The sequence below is a fragment of the Myotis myotis genome, unplaced genomic scaffold (genome assembly GCF_014108235.1).
Source record: "Myotis myotis isolate mMyoMyo1 unplaced genomic scaffold, mMyoMyo1.p scaffold_m19_p_7, whole genome shotgun sequence".
Classification (NCBI taxonomy): Eukaryota; Metazoa; Chordata; class Mammalia; order Chiroptera; family Vespertilionidae; genus Myotis; species Myotis myotis.
The window spans coordinates 74,884,309-74,909,003 of NW_023416379.1; the positions used below are offsets into that span (position 1 = coordinate 74,884,309).

Genomic DNA, 24,695 nt, shown 5'->3' on the forward strand with positions numbered 1-24,695 from the left:
ATTCACTAAAGGTGGGATGATCGTGTGACTTTTTTTATTGATTCTGGCAACGGTTACATATTTATTAAACCCAGCATATGTTTCAATTATAGAAAACATCTTTTAATACAAAGCATTGATTCGTCTAACTCGCAGTTTTAATAAAGTGCCGTAAAGAAATGTGAAGCAAGTCATGTATTATGCAGTCACGTCTCTAACTGTAAACATGCAGAGGATAAAATAAACTTTCTCTTTCAAGGATGATATTAAAAAAATACCAAATACAAGCGGTTATAATAATTTTTTAAACAAAAAAGAAACTAACAAAAACATATTTTCAAAGAGAACAACTATTTTCAATGTTTTAGGAAGAAAATTAAAAATTATGACCATTCTACCAAAGATATTGTTATATTACATATATTTATTGTAGGGGAATACAATTCTTTTTTATTTTTATTTATTTTTATTTATTTTTTATTTTTTTTTAAATTAAATCTTTATTGTTCAGATTATTACATTTGTTCCTCTTTTTTTCCCCCCCATAACTCCCCTCCTCCCAGTTCCCGCCCCACCCTCCGCCCTCACTCCCCACCCACTGTCCTCATCTATAGGTGCACGATTTTTGTCCAGTCTCTTCCCACATCTCCCGCACCCCTTTCCCCCCCAAGAATAGTCAGTCCATTCCCTTTCTATGTCCCTGATTCTATTATAATCAACAGTTCATTCTGTTCATCAGATTATTTATTCACTTGATTCTTAGATTCACTTGTTGATAGATGCATATTTGTTGTTCATAATTTGTATCTTTACCTTTTTCTTCCTCTTCCTCTTCTTAAAGGATACCTTTCAGCATTTCATATAATCCTGGTTTGGTGGTGATGAACTCCTTTAGCTTTTCCTTATCTGTGAAGCTCTTTATCTGACCTTCAATTCTGAATGATAGCTTTGCTGGATAAAGTAATCTTGGTTGTAGGTTCTTGGTATTCATCACTTTGAATATTTCTTGCCACTCCCTTTTGGCCTGCAAAGTTTCTGTTGAGAAATCAGCTGACAGTCGTATGGGTATTCCCTTGTAGGTAACTGAGTTTCTTTCTCTTGCTGTTTTTAAGATTCTCTCTTTATCTTTTGCTCTTGGCATTTTAATTATGATGTGTCTTGGTGTGGACCTCTTTGGATTCCTTTTGTTTGGGGTTCTCCGCGCTTCTTGGACCTGTAAGTCCATTTCTTGCACCAGGTGGGGGAAGTTTTCTGTCATTATTTCTTCAAATAGGTTTTCAATATCTTGCTCTCTCTCATCTTCTGGCACCCCTATAATGCTGATGTTGGTACGCTTGAAGCTGTCCCAGAGGCTCCTTACACTATCCTCGCATTTTTGGATTCTTTTTTCATTTTGCTTTTCCGGTTGGGTGTTTTTTGCTTCCTTGCATTTCAAATCATTGACTTGATTCTTGCGCTCCTCTGGTCTGCTGTCGGGAGTCTGTATAATATTCGTTATTTCAGTCCGTGTATGCTTAATTTCTAGTTGGTTCCCCAATATAAGATCGAGGGTCTTATTAGTTTTCTTGTAGATCTCATTAAGTTTATCGGCGGCTTCTAAACAGTTCTTGAGAGACCTTAAAAGTGTGGTTCTGAACTCTATATCTTCCATTGACAATTTTGTCCTGTTTCTTTGTCTCCGCATTTTGTTATGCTTCTTTGGTGCACCACCTAGTGGTCTTTGTTCGCAGTCTTATAGTTAAATCTTGATTGTTGTAGCTAATTCCAGGGAGGGTTTGACCTCCAGGCCAAGTGGCTATGAGAATCAGCTGTGTCAGCAGTGAGAGAACTTCTGTCCTCTAGGGAGGTGCTAATCTGGCGTTTGCCTGAGGCTATCCGGCAAATGCCTGTGTGCAGGGCTTGGGCGGGGCGGGTGGCACAGGATCAACAGGGTGGGCCGGAGAGAGCAGTTATGGCGGCTCTCAGTCCTGTCCCCAGGGGCTCTGCCTCTCTGAGTCCCAGCACCCGCTGCAAAGCTCGGAGAGAAAGCTGCACTCGCTCTGACCGAAGCCAGACAGTCCCGCTTCTCCCGTTTGAGTCTGGGTCCCTAGAGACTCGCCCGTATCTGGAGCTCAGAGTCTGCGACTCCCTCCCGATTGAAAACGCCAACCGCGCCCTCCGCCGCCAGCCCGCTCAGCGCACTCCGCACCTCAGACTTTGACTTCAGCACTGCGCCTCCTCTGAGTGTCCGTATGCGTTTCTCTTTCCTCCTAGTTGTAGGACTTCCACTCAGCCAGCGTTCCTGTGGTTCTGGGTGATGTCCCTTCTGTTTTTTGGTTTCACTTTTGAAGTAGTTGTTCAAAGCAGCAAACTCTGGCGTTAACCTATGCCGCCATCTTGGTTCTCCCACAATTCTTAAGTGTTTTGTATAAATAGAGAAAAGTCAATGAGAGAGAATATAGGAATTTTTATGTTATATTTTAAAAATACATAGATATTATCTTCCTTAACGTATGATTTATCCTGAACATTGTTTTAAGTACAATTCTATTAATAATTATAAAATAAGAGTAATGTTATTAATTTTTCTAATACTTTTTTACCTTTCACCAAGAGTAATATGTCCTTTTAAGAATCATAAAGAGTCTATTAGTCTAACATATGTTTTTACGTACCAAGATAGCTAATAGAAACTAAAAATAAATGTATGACATTAGGATTCCATCGAAGTTATCAAGTTATCGTTATTTATTTGAATTATTCTCAAAGAAGAAAAAAAACAGATCAGTAGGAATAGTAGTATTTTGTTCCATGAGCAGGATTCATTTAAGAATAAATGGTTGAGGGGTTCTGCTTTTGGCTAAGTTGGATTAACAGGGTCTGCATTTACTCTTTCTTCTAAAACAACCCAAACTAAACAAAACAACCAGAACCAGACATATATTTTTATATTAATTTTTTCCATATACATACCTACTGTGTGTCAGAGATTAAGTTAGGAGCTGAGTCTACGTAATAAGCCAAGTAAATATGCTGCTCCTGTCAAGCTTGAAGTCTTGTGGGGAGACAGAAAGCAAATGGTCACCTCTTAGGAAAACACATAGGCCACCAATAGCCACTTGTGCTTCTTGCCCAAGCAGAACAGGTAAACCAGCTACCCTTTTATTGCTAGAGAGTATATATGTAATGTATTCTTATACATCATTGTATTCCCCTTCTTAAAACTCTGTACAACCAAGTAATTGCATCTCTAATAATGTCACACATCGCTAAGCGTAATCACATTTCTCTATGACCTCCTTCCATGTACCAAATGTCACTCACTGATGCAGCCCATTTGGTGGAAAAATGACAGATTGAAACCCAGATTGAACTTGAGTGAACTCTATAAAAGTTATACTGATTTAAAATATAAACCAGTAAACTTGAGAAAGACATTTATTTGCTCAGCTACAAAAATCTCATATCTTTTGTGCTGTGCAAACTGTGATCTCCTTTATTTTTCCCACATAGAGAAATTCCAAACAAATTTAGCGTCATGTGAAATTTTCTAGTTTTTCTTGCTTCCCATTAAGCAACATTTTTTTTGGTATAAAATGTTCCTAAACTCTCCAAAATGAGCATTGAATACACTGAAAATGTGCTATGAAAGAAATCTTTCTTTAGTGTATAATAAAAATATGCAAACCCTAATTACTTAGGGTAAGTGGCTTCACTTTCACATCATGTATATAAGGACATACAGATTATCTCTAAATTATAACCAGAGGAAGGAAGAATGGATTTCAGGCTTGGGGAACAGCTATTAACGGGATAATGGACTTTAGATGTCTGCCTTTTCACAGTAGCACAATAGCTAATTCCTGTGACTCCTGACCTTTCAGTGTCTGCTGACCAAGTATTGGCATTAATCTGCTTATCTGTCACCCACACATTCGATAGTCCCGGTCTCTGTTTTCAATTATCAGTCATTAGAGAAGGCACTGAGCACTTTCAGAAGAGAACTCACAAAACCTTTGACCTGTTTTTGTCAGACAACCGCAAATATTCATTGCAGATAAAGTATCACTCATTGTATTCAAGTTGTAAAAGAAGGTATTTTGCTGTATATCGATTTACTGAAACCTCTGTCACCTTCAGGTGGTTAAAATTGACTTTATTTTTTAACTTATGGAGCAGAAGTATTCACCAGGTCATTCAGTGAAATCTGGTGAGATTAGTTGACCTCCAGCTGCCAGGCAATCTTTAAAACACAAGAAGTAAATATTTACCAAAAGGTGATTATCAGACAGTTGTGACTTTACGTTGGTTTGTTATAGGCAAACACACTTTTCTCAAATATTTGTACACAGTGTGATTAAAATCCATTATTTATATACTAAATATATTTACTCATCATTAAGTAAGTATTTTTAATTATACAAAATGAATTAATCATGTATCATCTGTATTCCAAATTAATTATTGGAATTTAATATTCACATTCAACACACAAACGTTTAATATTTGTTTTAAATTTTAGTGAATAGTTTCCTATACGAAATGCCTATAACAAAAATGATAAAACTTTTTTTCTTTTACTTCAGTATTCATTACTATCTTCAGGGATAAAAATAACTAAGTGACTTCAGACTTGATTAAAGAAGAGTTGTCAGAATTAACAAACTCCATTGAACTGATGGGGAATATATGAATGTCAAAATATATGCTACTATATTCTCTACCTTATAGATGTGAAATTTCTATCTCTCTACTATAGTAGAAATCTAGGCTGAAGATTTTTTTTTACTTCATTATAATAATTATTTTTTTTAAAAGCAACAACATTAATCCCCTTTTATAAACATATATTACAGATAAAAAAAATTGACATTTTGGTAATCAAAATGGCTGTGTTTTAGGACAGGTAGCGATTTTATATAATTGACTTTTATTGACCATTACTATACAAAAAGCCCTGTTTGAAGTATGTCCAGAAATACAAAGATAAAAACAACAACAAAAAACATGGACATTTCTCTGACTTATCTTACTAATGGGGTAAATATAAGCTGACATAATAATTATAAGGCAAATGGAAAGTGGTTAATATGGTAGATTCTACTTTTGAAGAATTTACTATGTTCCAGTCTCTATGCTAAGATTCTTTCTCAAGACAAATATCATTTAACCTTTATAGCACACTGTGGAGTAAGCCTTTTATCATCATTTTAAAGATGGAAAAATAAAGACATAGGGATAATGAGTAGATTTCCTTATATCACACTCTTTATTAAGTTAGGGATTAAGATTAAATTCAAGTTTTCCTCATTTGAAATCTGGGACTCTTAACTATGATACAAGCCATCTTCATTATCAAAAGGAGTGACCCAGAAAAAATGCTATTTGGTTCCCAGCAGGAAAATTAATTTGGATAGGAATTGTCAAAATTATCTTTGTGGGATTAGAATGGGAAATTTTAAGTAGAGATAGAATTTGGATCACTGAAAATGAGGTAAACATTTTAATTACAGGAAAAGATGAGCAAAACTATCAAGTTGGGAAAAGGAGATAATTATTGAAGAATCATTATTTTCCTTGACTTTCAATACTCCTTGTTGACTATATGCTTGCCTGTGCTAGATGATACTGACTTAAAAAAATAGGTTCCTGCCCTAGCTGGTTTGGCTTAGTGGATGGAGTGTCAGCCTGTGGACTGAAAGGTCCCAGGTTGGATTCCAGTCAAGGGCACATGCCCAGGTTGTGGGCTTGATCCCCATTGGGGGTGTGCAGGAGGCAGCCAATCAATGATTCTCTCTCATCACTGATATTTCTCTCTCTCTCTCCTACACCCTTCCTCTCTGAAATCAATATATATATATATATATATATATATATATGAATTTAAAAAATATGTTCCTGTTACTGATTACTATAGAATGCATCAATGGGATGGGAATACTAAAAAATATTGATCAAATCCCAGAAAGGTCTTACTATTCCTCATATTCCACCACTGATCTCCTAGATCCCATAATGTGCATTAACAATGACCATTTATTATTTACTACTTTGGCCATAAGCTATCACGTCTATTTCTATATGAACTATTTTCTATAGCTGGGATAATTCTTTAAGACCTAACTCAAAATGATCTTTTGAAGCCTCCTGCATAATGTCTTGTTCCATTTTAATCTGCCTTACATTACACATATTCCTCATAAGCCTCATCACAATCTATATATATAAAAGGCTAATATGCAAAGTGTCTCTTCAGGAGTTTGACCAGGACACTGGGAGTTCTGCTGAGACTGGGAGTTCGATGGAGACCAGGAGTTCGATTGCTTGCTATGACATGTGCTGACCACCAGGGGGTGGCGCAGAATGAGGAAGGCCCCTGCTGGCAGCCAAATGGCCCTGACTGGCCCTGATCACTGGCCAGGCCTAGGCACCCTACCTGTGCACTAATTTCGTGCCCAGGCCTCTAGTTATATCATAACTGTATTTTTCCATGCCTGAGCTCCTATCCTTTTGCTTCTTATATGTTCTTTACTATTAGGGTTTGGACCAGTTAGCCAATAAGTATTTGGAGATGGAATAAATGTAGAAGTTGCAGAGTAGCTATCTATCTTTAGGGCAGCGGTTCTCAACCTGTGGCTCGCGACCCCCTTGGCAGTCGAACGACCCTTTCACAGGGGTCACCTAAGACCATCCTGCATATCAGATATTTACATTACAATTCATAACAGTAGCAACATTACAGTTATGAAGTAGCAACGAAAATAATTTTATGGTTGGGTCACAACATGAGGAACTGTATTTAAAGGGCCAGAAGATTGAGAACCACTGCTTTAGGGTATCAAGATTAGCATATGTGGAAGGAGAGAACAAGAAAAGACCCTCCTGACAGGAGGCAGATTGAACCTATCAGCTAGAACTTGCAGTTGCTAGGAGATGGCTCAGGATTCACAGTCCTCCTGTGGAACATACTGGACAAGACCGCTCTATGGCCATAAGGGGGAGGAGGAGAAGTATCATATCTGAGCACACATTAAAAACAAGAACTTTGTTCAAATCTTGAAAATGACCCTTTCTTGGATAATATTAGTGACTGCTGCTGCTTTGCCAATTCTACTTCTCTTCTTTCCAAATTCTGGAAAAACTTATTAAAATACCAATCATTACCTATGCTTCCTGAGAGTACCTACTTCCAGAGCAAAACCCTGCCTCTTTGAATCTTTGCCCAAATCGCTCTAATAATCCCAATGCATTCTTATTTCCCTCACCAAGGGTCTCTATGGAATCTGTCCAGGACATATGTTGAAACAAGTCAATAAACCCAGTATGTTCATCTATGGTGGGTTTCCAGTATTCTGTTATCCAGAGCACTGACAGAGTAAAGAGAGCAATTGAACACACAGGAGAAAAATTGCTAAGAACGAGCACAGGAAATTGAGGGCAAGACTCAAGTGGAAACACTGACCTTGGAATGAAAGAGGAAGACTTATGCCATGAGACAGAAATAGCAGTCATTGATAGTTGAAATTCTGGTGCACAGAACATTACATTTGGAGTCATAGACCTAGATACTATTCCTGGCTTTGTAGTTAATTCCCTTTGTGACATTGAGGAAGTTAATGTGTTGGTTTTTTAAAATCTGTACTATGGAAAAGATAATGGAGAATCTACCTTATTGCATCAAATAAGAGAGAAGAAATAAAAATTTAAAATGTATTAATTTTTATGAAATCAGAAATTAATTTATGTTTATTATTTATTAACTTTAATATATCCATTTCATACTAATGTTTGATATGTATAGCTCTTACCATTATAGTTTTCTGAATAACTATTGAGGGCTGAGGGCTGAGACAATCCAATCTAAGGAGGTAGACCATGAAACATCTTCATACCAATTCCAAAGCTCTCTTCATATAATACCTCACTTATTGTGTCACTAAATAAGTTTTATTTATTTATATTTTAATCCTCACCCCAGGATATATTTTTAATGTTTTAAGAGAGAGAGGGGGAAGGGACAAGGGGAAAGAGAGAGAGAGAGAGAGAGAGAGAGAGAGAGAGAGAGAGAGAGAGAGAAAGAGAGAGAGAGAGAGAGAGAGAGAGAGAGAGAGAAAGAGAAACATCTATGTGAGAGAGAAACAATGACGAGTTGCCTCCTGTATGTGCCCTGATCAGGGACTGAACCTGCAACCCGATTATGTGCCCCGACCATGAATCAAACCTGTGACCATTTGGTGCATGGGACGATGCTCCAACCAATTGAGCCATAATGCCAGGGTGAAATTAGTTATATTTTTTAAGCAAAATAATAAAACATATTTGATAATTAAATTTTGTAAATTTCAAATTATATGCACTGTATTTTAAATTGATTAAAAAAATTAGTGCTTATCCTATTGCAATATTTAAATTATTTAACCATCTCACCTTTCTTTTGAGATTTCCCTTCCCTATAAAACTGTATTCATGAACTATTTATGACCATAAGTAAGACTATTTTAACATATGAAAGTCCACTGAAATTGTTCTTTGAAACAAAACAGGGAGACAATTTTCTCTATTCCAGGTCTTACTTTGCGATGGTGTTAAGAGGCTGTTAGGGTTTCTGGAATCTGGAGTTTACCACACTCTCTGGAATGGTTTTCCATTCAAAGAAACATGTAATGTGCATTTGCTGACCAATGAATAGGCCTTTATAGGACCAAGTTTGTTTCTCAGTGGACTAGTAGGTGAGGATGTCTTGCGAAGTGACATATTTTGGTATACACATGATATATTTGCTTTTTTTCTTTTACTTTAAAATGCAACAGAGATAAGTAATAATTCTATGATTAATCTCTTAATGACTTTTTGCACTCAGCTGCAAACAATGATGTGTATTCTTTCAACAGCTGGCTAGGCTCCTTGGAGAATGCTATCTTTGCCTTGCAGCTACTGGTTCTATTTGTGTCTTCCAAGTTACAGCCCTGTGTGGGAGATTAAGATTGATTGCCCATGAATGCATCTCCTTAAAAATGCAGATAAATCACTAAAGAGATAAAATGGCAAGCCCCTGTTAATTACTTTCACTCTTCAGATATTGTGGACATGAAAATATTTAGTCTTGACATTTCTATCCCATTTCTATTAATGATAAAGTCATTCAGAGAGGTGTTTGTTTAGAAAAAGGAGAGAGTGCAATCAGTCATTAACTTCTGTTAAGTTATATCGCAACAATAAAAGGTTTCAGTGTATGTCTTTAACCACAAGAAGCTTAATCTTCACAGAACTTTGGCAATTTAGAGCACTTAGAATGTAGTTTGATGCTTATATAAAGGGAATCCTGTTTCTTTTCACTATCAGCCCATTAATCATGGAATGCGAATCTTTTGATTCATATTTTATCTCTTATGCTTTGATGTTGCCACTTTTTAAAGCCAAAATATAATAATAAATTCATTTTCTGGTTCTATCAGGGTAGGTGAGCTTTCTGTTGTTTTAGGTAGTTCACATAGATGGAAAAGTTTGAAACACAAAAACGAGCTTCCTAGAAGTAAAAGGAAATATATTCACCCCCATCATTATGACTGTGTTTGATTGTTAAGTTGAATCAATATTGCTCAATTTCTGATGGTTTATTTTTAGTGAGGTTGGGTGTATGTATATGCAGTAAAGCAACTCTTTTTGATTTTTGTAGAAAGCACTCTTGGCAATCAAATAAATAAGCAACCCCATGTTAATGAACTTATTTTAATGGTGATATTCATTGGTTTATACATAATTTTTTAAATAATCATGTCTCATAAATGACAATGGGAGAAGAGCATGTGGCATTAAGTATAATGCATATGTTACTGGCAAAATGTACCTTGTTGATCTTGTTAGTGTAAGCAGATATGAAGATGGCAGTCTGGGCAGGTCATTGTGTACTCTTTAAATACAATTTTCATAGGTGAATTGATTGACACAGGATGTGTGTTCTAAATCTAGTTATGTTTGCTCCTGAACTCTCTTGTCCACTTTATATGAAGGAAATGGTGGCTATGGAATGCGATAAACAAGTGGTCTCCACGTGTAGAGAAAAGGGTTACCCTTCTATCTCAGTATGTTTTAACACTTTTGTCATTCTATCTCCTTGGCAAGTCTGGGTTCTGACTTGAAGGAGCTAACCCTCTTGCTATTTTCTTTTGTTTTATTTGTTTCTCATTGTTTTGTCCAGTAATTAAGAGTGTATTTTCTACCATGAAATAGTAACTTAATTATGATTTCCATGGGATCATGAATATTTCAATCTAGCATTTTAATAGAAATTATAGTAAATATTTATTTTAGGAACCTCATGGTATTTAGTTGATATAACATGTTAATTACAGAGTGAATTGAAAGGGCCTAATATTTAATGCAATAGGAATTTAAAAAACCCCACAAAAATAGTATACATTTAATTTTTTTTCTTCTTGTTTGTCTTTTAAGCTTCCCAAGCCATTTACAATGGGTTATAGCACATTGTAATATACATAGAAACAGAATACTTAATATTGACCAAAATCATTATTATATAAACAAGGCATGACTATCTTATGTAAAAAGTTTACATTTAGAATATAAAATGTGTGTGTACATTTTTCTTCATCTGCTTTAGGAGTGTTGTTTTTGGTAGTGGGTATTGTAGGAAAAAGGTTCCAGTATGAAGGGATCCAGATGGTGAATCACAATTATTTTAAAATATGGTTGTAGTAAAAGAATGACCTTATACACTCATATAAATATTAGATAACACTAATTCAAGTTATGAATACAACCATTTTTTATTCATAAACATTTTCTTAGATAAGATATAGAATCAATGTTGAATAAGTGAATATAACACAGCACTTGCTAAGACTGATTGGAAGGTGTGAGTTCTAGAAGAATGAGCAGAGTTCAGAAATGAGCAGAGCTCCTATAGAGAATGAGAGTATTGGAAGAAGACCAGCTCTCCTGAGTGAGAATTAGATCAAACAAACAAACAAACAAACAAACAAAACTAATCCGGAATAACAAACAAGCAAAGTGCTGTGATGTTGAGGACTTGGGAATTAAAATCTTGACCCTGGGTTCTAATCTGGTTTCAGATCAAATTATACATAGTGGTTTCTTGGGCATGTTATAGAAACTTTTGGATATAAGTAAGGTTGTACGGATTAAACAAAGTATGTGCCAAATAAGTGAGAGTTAAATAAGTTATTATGCCTTTAGACAATTGGGAATGCAGCAAAGATTGTGCTGCCTAAAAAGATAAAACCTGCCCAGCTTGTGTGGTTAAGTGGTTAAACATAAACCCAGGAACCAAGAGATGGAGGTTCAATTCCTGGTAAAGGTACATGCCTGGGTTGCCCCCAGAAGGGGACATGCAGGAGGCAGCCAATCGACGATGTATCTCTCCTCAATGTTTATTTTATCTATTCCTCTCTCTCTAAAACTCAATTAAAAAGATAGAACCTGATTTTGATCCATTTATACAGTTTTTCATTCAACCAGCATTTATTAGAAGGCATCTTTGAACTAGGCAATGTATTGTGTTGGATGTTAATTTCATACTGATGATCAAACCCCTGATTTTCCATACTATTTGCCACTTTTTTTGGTCTACTACTGAGAAACATTGCTTAAATATGCTAACAATGAACTAGTTTCTAAGTACAGAACAGCAGCATGTCATTATGTAGGTGGTATGGACATTGAACAAAGATTTATAATGAGCGTTAGAAGACAGACATCTGTTACCGCCTAGCTGTCATCACCCAACTTCTCATCCTTAAATCAGGGATGTTAATATTTGATCCTCCCTAGCATTACTCTTTGAGGTAACTGAGATTACCTTGTGAATATTTGTGAGCATCATTAGGAGTGCAATGCTATAGAAAAACAACTTTCATTCCATTACTCACTCCAACATGTCCCATGAAATTTAAGAGTGAAATTACAATTCAAAGCAGTAGGATGTAGGATTTTGAGTCAGTGGACAAATCTGCATGGCAACTGTATTCTGTGTGGTATACTTAATATAAATTTTTATGAAACTCTTTGAATATTTGCCCCTCCCCGCCTTAAGGGGTTAGGTTAAATGGCCTGGATTATAAAACTGAAATTTTATAATAACAGCTGAAATTCTAGCTTTCCACTTTATTACACTAACGTCTCACAGGGGATTCCAGAACAGTAGATGACTTTACATAACATGAATTCAAAACTCATCTGCATTATCCAGGTGCGTGCTGTAGATTGGATCCTAGCAAACTCACGCCGCAGCCCTTATTTCTAGGACTGTAGTTATTTTGGTCCTAATTTCAAATGGAGAATGGTTGCTAGTGAAAAATTGGATGATGATTGGTGCACCTTGGAATGTTGAATATTGAGTTTCCGAATAGAGAAGACACATTTTTGAATGGCTGGTTGGTGTACGGATCACAAAGTATGGGACTCCTGAAGTAGAACTGGGGTAGTGCCACCTCGTCGAACAAATGAACATTTCTGTGGCAAAGCAATAAATATTCATATTAAAGTGGAATAAATAGAAACTTTAAATGACCTCAAATCAGTTAATTTCCAGATCTTCTGCCAAATGAACTTGAAGCCAAACTTTTTGTTTTCAGAGCTTTTTGGATTTTGAACTTGTGAATGTGAGGTTTTAGATTTTTATTAAAGCATAAATACTTCATAAATTAGGACAAAGTAATAAATAGTCTATACGCAGAAGCAGTATATTTGGCATTTAAGAACCATACCCAGGTGGCATCAAATGCTTAGGTTCAAGCTTTTTGGTGAGGAATTTATTCCCTATGCCTCAAATGAGGATAATGATGGAACCCACCTCATAGATTGTCATGAAGTATGATAAAATTTAAAAATAATTAGAGCAGTGCTATTCAAAGCTGTTTCATATAAGACAGAACTGTTTCATAATGTCTCCCACTTTGTTTAAATTAAGATCAGAGAAGAACAGGTTTACAAAGAATTAAATTCCATTTACATAGAATTAAATTAAAGTTCCCTGAAAACAAAAGTTGTGGCTAGTTTGAATATTCATGCCTGCACTTTCAGTGACTAGATATCGAGTTTCTAGGTACTTTCTACCCTTACGCTTCCCCTCTCAGATGGCTCAATCAGGAGAATGGACAAATGGAAACGAAGAAGCCAAGTTCATGGCAGTCTCCACTATCGCCACCGAAAAGAGGCTTAAATTATGGATCAAAATAGGATTCTAAAAGTGAGGGTATCTTCCTTATTTAAGGAAAAGTTGATAAATAATCTCCCTGGCAATGGATCTCTCTTAGGACCAAGATAACGATATTTTTAAAAAACAAAACTTCATGAGTCATGTGAGGATGTGTTAGTGCAGTCCGACAGCCCAAGAGCACCATCCTTGCCAAACTCCATAGGACAAAAATGCCTCCAGGTATAGTCTGTAGTCTTCTCTTTGCTGGCATCGGTGTCTGTGGTGGGGCTGGGGATGAGCTCCGCACTCTCCTAAACCACTGCCTGCACTTCTGGGGAAAGTAAACCGGAGATTATCTTGGATGATGAAGCTGAGGAATTGTGGGTGCCTTTGTCATAAACTTCCTCTCAGATGTGGAACCCATCTGGCCCTAGAACACAGGTCTAGCAGCCTCCTCTCCCGCAGTCATTCCTGGATGGTCATGACCCTCTTCTCTCTTCCTTAATCTTAACCCTTTTCTCGTTTCGGACCCCAAGTTTTTTATATATATAGCAGTGTTGACATAATTTCAATTAAACCCCTAAATATATTTTTGTATCTTACTCCAAGAACTTGGTGAATTTATTTATACAACTTAGACATTTTTTTATTTTCTTGAAACAAAAGTTAGCAATGAAACATATCACTGGAAAGCTGTAAAAGTGAGACACCTCGCATACAGTGTTTTTCAGTGATCCTGTTGTAAATTAGCCTACGTAACTGAGTTTTTGAGAAACTTAGTAATACCGAGAAACCATCAAATGATATTGCATCGCAAAAAATGAACCCTTCGAATAGGTATTTTGTAAGAAAGTTTTTGGTACCCAGTACATATAGAGTGTATCAAATAATAAAGTATTTTACAAAGCCAAATTAATAATATGCTGGACACCTGCTCTGCTGAATTCTTCAACATCCCTTAATATGCCCAAGAGGTAACGTTCTCTGACTTTATTTATTGGTAGATTGCTGAAGGGGGAAATATATTCCCCTCTCAATTCTGAGGAAGAGCAGAAAGAGGTCTTTGAGAGCTTGTATGCTGTACCCCAGGTACGGAGATTGTATTAAACAATCTATAAGAACTAATGAAAGTATATTAAAAAAACAACAAAGCATTTCTTTTGCTGAAAGGAGAATAAAAACTCTTTTGGGGGAGACATTTTAGAAATAACCTTTATTCTGAAAATGAATTTGCTGTATGTACTTGACCTCTAAAATGTCATAAACACTGTCCTTATGTGCCTGCAATTTCTCAGTCTTTCTTCTTCTCCTCCCCCCTTGGCTGTGCTAAATCTCACCAACGACCTCACCTGGAACTCTGGAAAGTTCTATAACGTATTCCTAATTCCTGTATGAACCCGCTGTGTTCTGGTACTGGATACATACTAGGAATAATTTTTCAACCTTCACTTTTAAGAAACATTTTGGGATAGCCTTTCCGTTTAAGATCCAGGAATCTGTAATAAAACCACAGAGGTTATATTGCTTTTGAACCGAAGGTTGTTGTTGGTTTGTGGAGTTTCCTTCAACTGGAAACACGTATGAGTCTGTGGTTTTAGTGTTTTCCCAGTTTTAGAATATCCTGCTTTGTTTGTCTTAATTGCAAAGCTGGAGAATTTATCATTGATTTTCATATTTTATAAAAAGCTCATTTTCTCTCTTCTTTTTTTCTTTTCTAGTTGAAAGAGACAAGGATTTTTCTCACCAGCGAAGGCATTACAAAGAATTCCGGTTTGATCTGACTCAAATTCCTCACGGGGAAGCAGTTACAGCAGCTGAGTTTCGAATATACAAGGACCGGAGCAACAATCGATTTGAAAATGAAACAATTAAGATTAGCATATATCAGATCATCAAGGAATATGCAAATAGGTATGGGCTTTATATTTAACTTGTTTTAGCAAACAAATGTGAATTGTAGTAAAATCCATTGATAACGCATGTGATCTATCAAATCATGTTTTCTTTGGGTGTAATGGCATTGAACACGAGGCCCAGACATATCAAGAGTAATCTGAAATGTGTCTTCTACCTTCCACAGCTTTTCCCTACTCCTGGCACCAATCTCTGTGTGTCACATGGTCTTGTGCATCCCCACATGTGTTTTCGAGGCCTCTTGTGTCATTTTATAAATGAGAAAACTTCCATTTTATTCTGCACATGAATTCATAATATAATGATCTAAATCACTTGGTGTGTTTTTTAAATTAAAGAAGAGTGACGCTGGTTTTCTTTGGCAATAAGTGTAAATTGTATGTGTCCTTATGTGTATTTTTAAATTAAATTTATTGGGGTGTCATTAGTCAATAACATTATGAAAGTGTCAGTATACAATTCTATAATACATTATCTGCATATTGCATTGTGTGGTTACCACCCAAAGTCAAATCTCTGTCTGTCATCATATATTTGACCCTTTTAATCCTTTGCTACCTTCTCCACAGCCCCCTTTCCCTATAGTAATACCATATTGTTGTCTGTGTTTCTGAGTTTTTGTTTGTTCATCTTATTTTCTCTCTTTTTTAAAAACATTTTACTTTTTAAATTTTTATTTTATTGATTTCAGAGAGTAAGGGAGAGGGAGAAAGAGATAGAAACATCAATTATGAGAGAGAATCATTGATCAGCTGCGTCCTGCGCACCCCTCACTGGGAACTAAGCCCACAACAGGCATGTGCCCTCACCAAGAGTCAAACTGTGACCTCCTTGTTCATAGGTCAATGCTCAAGCACTGAGCAATGCTGGCTGGGCATGACTTTTTTTTTTTTAAAAAAAAATTAATTGCTTTGGGTCAAAGAAGAAATAAAAGAAGAGATCAAAAGATATATAGAGACAAATAAGGATGACAATACAATATACCAAACTTTTGGGGTGCAGCAGAAGCAGTAATAAGAAGAAAGCATATTATTATAGGCCTATCTCAAGTAGAGCAAATGCAGCCCAACTTCAGTAGAAGGAAGAAGATAATAAGAATTAGAACAGAATTAAATAAAACAGAGAACAAAAAGACAATACAAAAAATAATAAACAAAGAGCTGGTTCTTTGAAAAAATTAATAAAATTGACAAAGTTCTCCCTAGACTCACCAATGAAAAAAAGAGTAAAGACTCAAACAAACAAAATCAAAATAAAAGCAGAAAAGTTATGACTGACACCACAGAAATACAAAGGATCATACAAGAGTACTATGAAAGACTATATGCCACCATATTTAATAACCTAGAAGAAATGAACAAATTCTTAGAAAGATATAACCTTCCTAGATTGAATAACAAAGAACTGGAAAATCTGTAGAACGTTATTTGCGTTTTGATGTAAGACATCATATTTACAATAGGTCTGACAGTTTTCCTATGGCTTCCATTTCTAAAATGTTTAATTCAAAATGGTACAAAAATGTGAATAGAAAATCTGAAATACTAAATGTATGGACATCTCAGTTGATAATTACTGCAAATGAACCATCAAATTAAAGAGTAAAACACGGAGCTTATCAGTTTTCAAACCTTTCACATGAAATTGCTTAGGAACACCTTTTACAGGTGATTTGCCACCTTTGTTGGGCAGCTTTTACATTTTCTTTTAACTTATTGAAATGTTATATTGAAGTGAAATCTATTTCTGGTAGCTTCTATTCATTAGATATAGATCTTCCCTTTGGTGAAATACTATGTACTTTTTTTTAATAAGACAAAGATTTAAAGACAGGTATCATGTCTCCTTTAAGGCCCCTTTGTACTAGAGGACTGGTGCACAGATTTGTGCACTGGTGGGGTCCCTTGGCCTGGCCTGTGGGGATCATGCTGAAATCGGCTCTCCGACATCACTGGAGGGTACAGGCCAGGCTGAGGGATCCCACCCGTGCATGATCAGAGCCAGGGAGGGACCACAGGAGGGTTCCAGGTCATGTCCGGCCTGACTTGCTGAGTCCGATTGGCCAGACCCCAGCAGCAAGCTAACCTACCAGTCGAAGCATCAGCCCCTGGTGGTCAGTCCTCATCATAGCGACTGGTTGAATGGTTGAAGGGATGGTTGGATGCTTAGCATATTAGGCTTTTATTATATAGGATTTCCAATTGCTGACATTGAGATTTTTCTTGGTCTTCTGGAGTGCCAGAGTTTCCCAATGGCTGTTTCATGGAACACAAGCCCCTCACAAAAATCAGTGAATAAAAATAAAGAGTCTGAGATCAAATGCATTTGAGAAAAATCTGTTAGACCACCCTCTAGGAGTCACAATGCATATCAGAATTTTAAAGTCTTGGAAAGGCTTTATAATAAAGAAACCTAGTCTTGCTCAAAATTATTTGGCTGCAGAATCTTTTTCTTTGGGTGTGAAATACTTAATATCCTATGAAATATTGATTCAGCAGGGTACACTGTAATAAAAATGTGAAAAATATATTATGCAAAAAAATAACAAATACTGATCGATATGCAATGTTATTTTAAGAGCAATAATTCCAAGTCAGAAAGTTCTATGCTCCTTTATCTGTTTTAACACTTTCTAGATACTTTTCCGTGAGGTTTTTGTTGCTGTTTTTCTGTTTGTTTGTTTTTTAGACCTCAATCTAGTGGTTCCATTTATGAAATGAGGATACTAATTTGGTTTTCTCAGAGACAGGACCTGGCATATTATAATACATTATTTTTAATGCTAAATAATTAAAAATGCATCTTCCAAAATAAAGTGACAAGCGTTGAAAACAGTACTCCAAATATATTTCTTTGTCTGTTTCCCCACTTCAACTGTGAACTAAAAAAGAGATAGTGTCATAGGTAATTTTGTTTTATTTATTTATTTTTATCCCCGGCACTATATATTTATTTGGTGTGATTTAAAGTTTTGAAATAATTATTACCCATGACTGGAGTAGTACTTCCATTAACATTATTATAAAATTCTTGAATTATCTTTATTTTTGGCCATTCACATTATATTTTTATGCATGTTGAATTTGTACATGGTTAACATACAAAGTATTATTGGTTTTTTTATAAGAACTATTGGTACATCAGGTGTCTACCTACTATGGATTATATTTACTGACTTTTTAAATCTATATACAGGCTTTTACATTGATCACAATTAAAGGTCCTCCCTTTTATTTAGGTCCATTGTTCTATCTTTTCAGGATATTTTTTAATATTATACATTGAACTAGCTAACCCGTTGAGCTTTTCTAAGTATGTAATTGGATAATTTAAGACATGATAACAATGATGAAAATAAGGACTAATAGAAGAATCTATTCACAGTTGTTTATAGATTTATTTCTGAATGAATCCATGCAGATTTTCATCAATAATACATTTTGGAATATTTATGGGTATTGATGCTTAGCTTATCAGACTTTTAGTTTTGGGAAATTAAGTTTCCCTTAAAAATGGGACAACTGTGTATCTTGAAACTTTGGTATTTCCCAATTATACCAATAAAAATATTATTCTCATTTTTCTACAACTATACTGACATGCTTTTGTTTGCTTGTTTTATTTTGGTTTTGGTTCATCCTCACCTGAGGATACTTCCCCATTCATTTTGAGAGAAAGTGGAAGGGAAGGGGAGAGGCAGTGAGAGAGAAACATCAATGTGAGAGAGACACAGGAACTGGTTGCCTCCTACATGAGCCCCAATAGGGGGCCAGGGATCCCACAACCAAGGTATGTATCCTTGTCTGTAATTGAACCCAGGACCCTTCAGTCCACGGGTCAAAGTTCTATCCACTGAGCCAAACCAGCTAAAGCTCAATATGCTTTTTTAGTATTGTGGGTATAATTTGGCTAAGTCTTGACATATTTTTTAAAGAAAATTTAAGTTAAATTTATTGGGGTAAAATTGGTTAGTAAGATCATATGGGTCTTAAATGTATATACAATGCAATATACAGATCATGTTTCATAGAAATGCACTCACATATTTTAGCTTGTTTTAATCAACTCTAAGATCTAAGATTTTAATGATATTTTTTCTAAAATTTTTTCCTACATTTTTGAAAAATGACTTCTAAAGTACATGTATATCTTCATCTGGTGTTCTCTTGCTTTGCCATTCCAAATTCTAGGAGTCATAGATTGAATAGATTCTTTCCAATGTACAGAATATTATTTTGAAAAATTCCCAATATTACTGTTTACAATTGCATAACTTGAGAACACATTTTAAACAGAAGATGAAAAAGTTACACTCAATTTCCTGGAAAATGGAAATGCTATACTTTATAAAGCAAGTAGAACTTATGTTTTAAAAATATTTAGTAATCTTGCCCTAGCTGATTTGGCTCAGTGGATAGAGCGTTGACCTGTGGACTGAAGGGTCCTGGGTTTAATTCCAGTCAAGAGCACATGCCTGGGTTATGGGTTCGATCCCTAGTGTGGGGCGTGCAGGAAGCAGCCGATCAATGATTCTCTCATCATTGATGTTTCTGTCTCTCTCTCCCTTCTCTTTGAAATCAATAAAAATATATATTAAAAATAAATAAATAAAATAAAAATATTTAATAATCTTGGAAAATGCTCAGACTGTAATGTTAACTGACCAAAAGCAAGAAACCTAATTATATACATTATTATATTAATTTTAAATAAATTAATGTAGAAAACAGATTGGAAGGAAAAATCAAGTGCTCATTGCAGGCTTGTGGGTAACTTTAAAATTTATTTTCCCCCCTTTTCTGTACTTTCTAAATTTTTACAATGAACATTATTTTTATAATCAGAAATATGCATAATTATAGTTCAGAGAAGAGGTAATGAAACAACTTTATACCACACATTACTTTATAAATTAACATTCCCAGGAAGAGAGGCTTAAAAATAAAAACAAAACAAATATCAGGATTTAAAAATAAATTACTCTTAGTTTTTCATAGCTATGAAAGGCATTTTTTCCACCACAGAAAACGAAGAGAAATAAATACTGTTTTTCCTTTCTTTATTCTATGGAAAAACATTTCGACCAATTGGGAACCTTGACTTCAATTTTCTGAAAGTGAGGAGAAATAGATGAAAAATACTTCATTTTTATATCATGTGATCACAGTTAAAACTGAAATGTTTTATTTTTTAATCCTTCCTTTTGGTACACAGGATGATGCTCAACCAACGAAGCCACTCCAGCTGGGCAAAACCGAAAGAATTTTAATTTATAAAAGTAATATTAAAATCTGATTGTTATTATTTTTTGTGCAGTATGAATTATCTGTGCTTTCATATATTTCTTAAATAAAGAAGTAAAATAGCCCTGGCCAGTTTGACTCATTGGGCCTGTGGACCTAAGGGTCACCGGTTGGATTCCAGCTTGTTGGATTTCAGCTATGTAGCTTGGTTGCAGGTTCAATGTCCTGCTTGGGTTGGGACTAGAGCAGGAGACAACCAGTCAATGTGTTTCATGTTGATGCTTCTCTCTCTTTGTGTCTCTGTTTCCTCTTCCCCCCTCCCTTCCACTCTCTCTAAAAATCAATGGAAAAATATCCTCACTCCTTGGATGAGGATTGAGAAAAAAAAAAAAAAAGAATTAAAATTGAGGTAAGAAGAAGAAACTAGTACCTCTGGCAATTTTTAAAGCTAGGGTCACCTGTTAAAACATCTGTCTTCAAACTCGTGGATCTTATCTATTTAGTGTTTTGTATTAAAATCAGAAACAATTGAAAGGTCAGTGCAGACTGTACTCTTTAATGCAATATGCTTGACAATCCGTGTGTGTGTGTGTGTGTGTGTGTATTTTGAATCCTTGCAGTAATTTAAACTGATGTTTTTTAGGTATATTTTATAGTAAAGACATGGATCTATTAACCATGAATTCCTTGACAGTGTTATGTAATCAAATAAGAAAACACACACACCATAACGTCATCTCTTTTCACACTTATTTATCTCAGTGAGGCTTAATTCCCTTAAAATTATATATTTTATTTTACCATCTCCCACCTCCCCCATTTATCCTTACTCATATTTAAACGTGTGCAATTTAAAGGAGTGTTCTGATATTTATCCAAATCTTTATTTTTCTTGGTCAAAAGTTAACACACTTTGCATCATTTCACTTATTTAATCTTTTCATAAAGGCTGACAGCCCCAAATTCTATATAGAAGGCATTGCTCTTCAGTCACACCTCATATATCTGGCATTATTGGGAAATGAGGTTTCCACATGATTGAATTTTCCAGATAATTCAGCTGAGTTCGGCATGCTTTGCTGAATGCCTACCATGTGGCAAGCACAGGGGCATAAGGCCTAGTAAATAAGATCTCAAAAGCTCATAGCCCGAGGGCTGGGGCTGTGGTGGGCCTGCTCAACACAGACTTTAATAACTATAATACAAAGTGCTAAGCACTATGATGTAAGTATGCACTAAGTGTTGTGGAAACACAAATGAAGGGGAAATTAATTCTTCGTGTGGGAGGGTCAGGGACTTAGGGGTAGCCACTGAGAGTTCACTCTTGAGTTGGGTCTTTTGAGATAAGTAAGAACCGGAGAGAGAGAGAGAGAGAGAGAGAGAGAGAGAGAGAGAGAGAGAGAGAGAGAGAGAGAGAGAGAGAAAGAGAGGAGAGAGAGTTCTATACTAGAAGAAATATTCCTAAGTGTTAAAATGTTTAAATGTATAAAAAAATTAAGTAATGCAAATAAAATGATCAATGCCTGTAATACTACTACAAAGTATAGCAGCCAGCACTTATCCATTTAGCGGGCACTCACCATGTGTCTGGCACTGTGCTAAGTGCTTTACTTGAATTAATTTTTTCACAAATATATGTATTTATATATTCCCCAATGAAAATCTGCTATGCATAACTCAACCTTTTCCTAATGCTCTGCTATGAATATAAATGTCTGTACTCCATTGTAAAAACATTTTAAGCTAGCTTGCTCGATGTCATTAGCCACCCTTACTACTTGGATATATTTAGTTAAGCTGTCATCATTCCAGTTCACAGTCAGCTTCATATTTACATCATCTCCCCCCTCCTGCTGCTCTAAGATTTGTGATTCTTCTGTGGACATACTTCAGAACGTACATTGACAATTTCTACTCAGCAAAATTCCATGGGCTCTGGAGAGCAGTGCCGCAGAGCAGGACACTCAGATGGTCCATGACGTTTGCTCTAAGTATACAGGACAGCACACAAGCACAGCTTGCATTTCTTCAATTGTGCTGGGATCATGCTCAATTTCAGCGGTTCTCAACTGGGGTGACTTGGCCCCCACAAGACATTTAGCAATGTCTGGAGACATTTTTGGTTGTCACAATTGCTGATTCCTACACTTTTAAGCTAAAGTGGCTCAAGAGAGCAACTTTTGACATTATAAACTCCAGAGAATATCCTTTATTAATTTATATTCCCTTGTTAATGTATTTTGCGATAGAGCTCTAATCGAGTTCCTTAAATGGTGTGGTGATATTTATGTCAAAGACACAGAGAAAGATGGATGGTTTCTCCTTGGGTGGCCATCAGTACATTTTTACTAGACTTAATAAGCTCTTAGAAGACAAAAGAGGATGGAAGGAGGTGAAATAGTTATAATAGAAATTTGGGGAATAATGGCGATGTCACTGTGGACTGAAAGGCTCATTTCTAATGAAAATGGAGGAGTACAACTTTTCCTCTAAAATGTATCCATGTATCTTCCACACAATTTCTCAAAGTTTTTCTTGGCTATGTTTACATAATGTTTTTACTCATGGTGAACTGTTTTCTTTCAACCTCTCTCTTTCTCTCTCTCTCTCTCTATATATATATATGTATATGTGTGTACAAACATATGTAGTATACATATAATTGAAATCTATAACAATCCAAAGAATATTTCTCTTTATCTTTTATTATTTATTATATAAATAATTTGACTTATTTTTGATGTTTTCAAATTAAGTTTTTCTTCTATTGAATTTAGAGACAAAGTTTTTTTTTTTTTTAAAAAAATATATATTGATTGATTAATTGATTGATTTTAGAGAGGAAGGGAGAGGGAGAGAGAGATAGAAACATCAATGATGAAAGAGAACCATTGATTGGCTGACTCCAGCATGCCCCCCACTGGGAATTCAGCCCCCAACCCAGGCATGTACCCTGACGGGGAATCAAACCATGACCTCTTGGTTCATAGGTTGATGCTCAACCACTGAGGCACACTGCTGAGCAGAGACAAAGTTTTATTATGTCATATGTATCAATGAATGTTACTGAAGTTAAGGGAAATAAATGAATTCCTATATCCAAAATTTATAACTATGGGTCATTAATGACTTTTAGCAATAATAATTGCATAATCGTTTCTTTTGTTTTGTTTAATTGATTTTTAGAAAAAGAGAGAAAGGGAGAAGGATATAGAGATAGAAACATTGATAGGCTGCCTCCTGCACATCCACTATTGGGGACTGAGCCTGCAACCCAGGCTTGTGCCCTGACCAGGAATTAAACCAGCGACCTCTTGATTTATGGGTCAACACTCAACCTCTGCTCCACACTGGCTGGGTGCATATATCATTTCGGGCCCTAATTTTCCATTAAGCATAATGCATACAACGTACATACACACTTAAATGCCATAAATGTGTTTTGGTAAGAAAATTGCAGTTATAGTAATTTATATAGCATTTTTATATTTGTATCCTCTTCTCCTTGCCATAGACTGCTGAGGTAGATGATGATGATGATTAGCAACTTGAAGGGTTTTATTTCCTAACTACAGACAACTTTAACAGGCTGAATATCTGCTGCTCTGACCACCTGAGAGAGTAGCCCCCCCAGGCTGGGAGGCAGCAGGCTGGGCAGGCAAGGAGAGGGGACTTTGTGGCCCACTTCACTGGCCATTCTTGTGGGCTTTCTTTGTTTTTGTTTTTGTTTTTCTATAATGGCATTTTGAACAGCGTCATGAGCGTCTGCTCTTCTAGGTGGTCATGATGTGGCCTTAGTGCTTGTCCTTGGGCGGGCTGCCCTGACTGCCCTTGTTCTTCTTCAATGTGGCTCAGCCTTGGCTTCTGCCACCAGGCTCTACTCCAGGTGGGCTGCCCTCCCTACCTCCCTCAGTCAGGCCTTGGGGGCTGAGGCCAGCTGGCCACTCCCCAGCCTGCTCCCTCTTGAACTTGAGGGGAAAGCCTGGGGCCCTTCACTGGGCACAGATTCTTGTCCTCCAGCTTGTCCCAGCCAAAGTGCTCCATGTAGTGCTTGCCCTCAAGTGGGCCAGCTGGGGGCCATCACCTTGGAGCCTAAGGCCACCGCCTCCACCTTGCCTTCTCAATATTATTTTAATATTCATTTAAAGAAGAAGAAACAGAAACTCAGAGAAGTAACTTATTTTTTTTCTCCTATCAAGCAAGGCCTAAGTATAGCAAGTCTTTGTTAAAATTAAACAGATACCAACTCCAACTCGGTGATTCTTTGCTTTATAAGGATAAACTTAAATGAAGCTCTTTAAGGATCCATGAGTCTTATACCTTCTGCATAAGCAAGAAAATACCAATGAGAAATTTTTGCTAATCATATTTAGAAACAAGCAAGATAATATATTTCCACAAGT

General features: G+C 36.0%; 1 protein-coding gene across 1 annotated transcript in view; it reads left to right on the forward strand.

The window, feature by feature from the left end:
• BMP5 (bone morphogenetic protein 5) overlaps nt 1–24,695 on the forward strand; it is a 120,493-nt gene that overhangs the window by 48,254 nt on the left and 47,544 nt on the right. Inside the window, exon 2 of the mRNA XM_036318353.1 lies at nt 14,854–15,046. Within this exon, the coding sequence (XP_036174246.1) occupies nt 14,854–15,046 (193 nt within the window). The remainder of the gene's footprint in view (nt 1–14,853; nt 15,047–24,695) is intronic.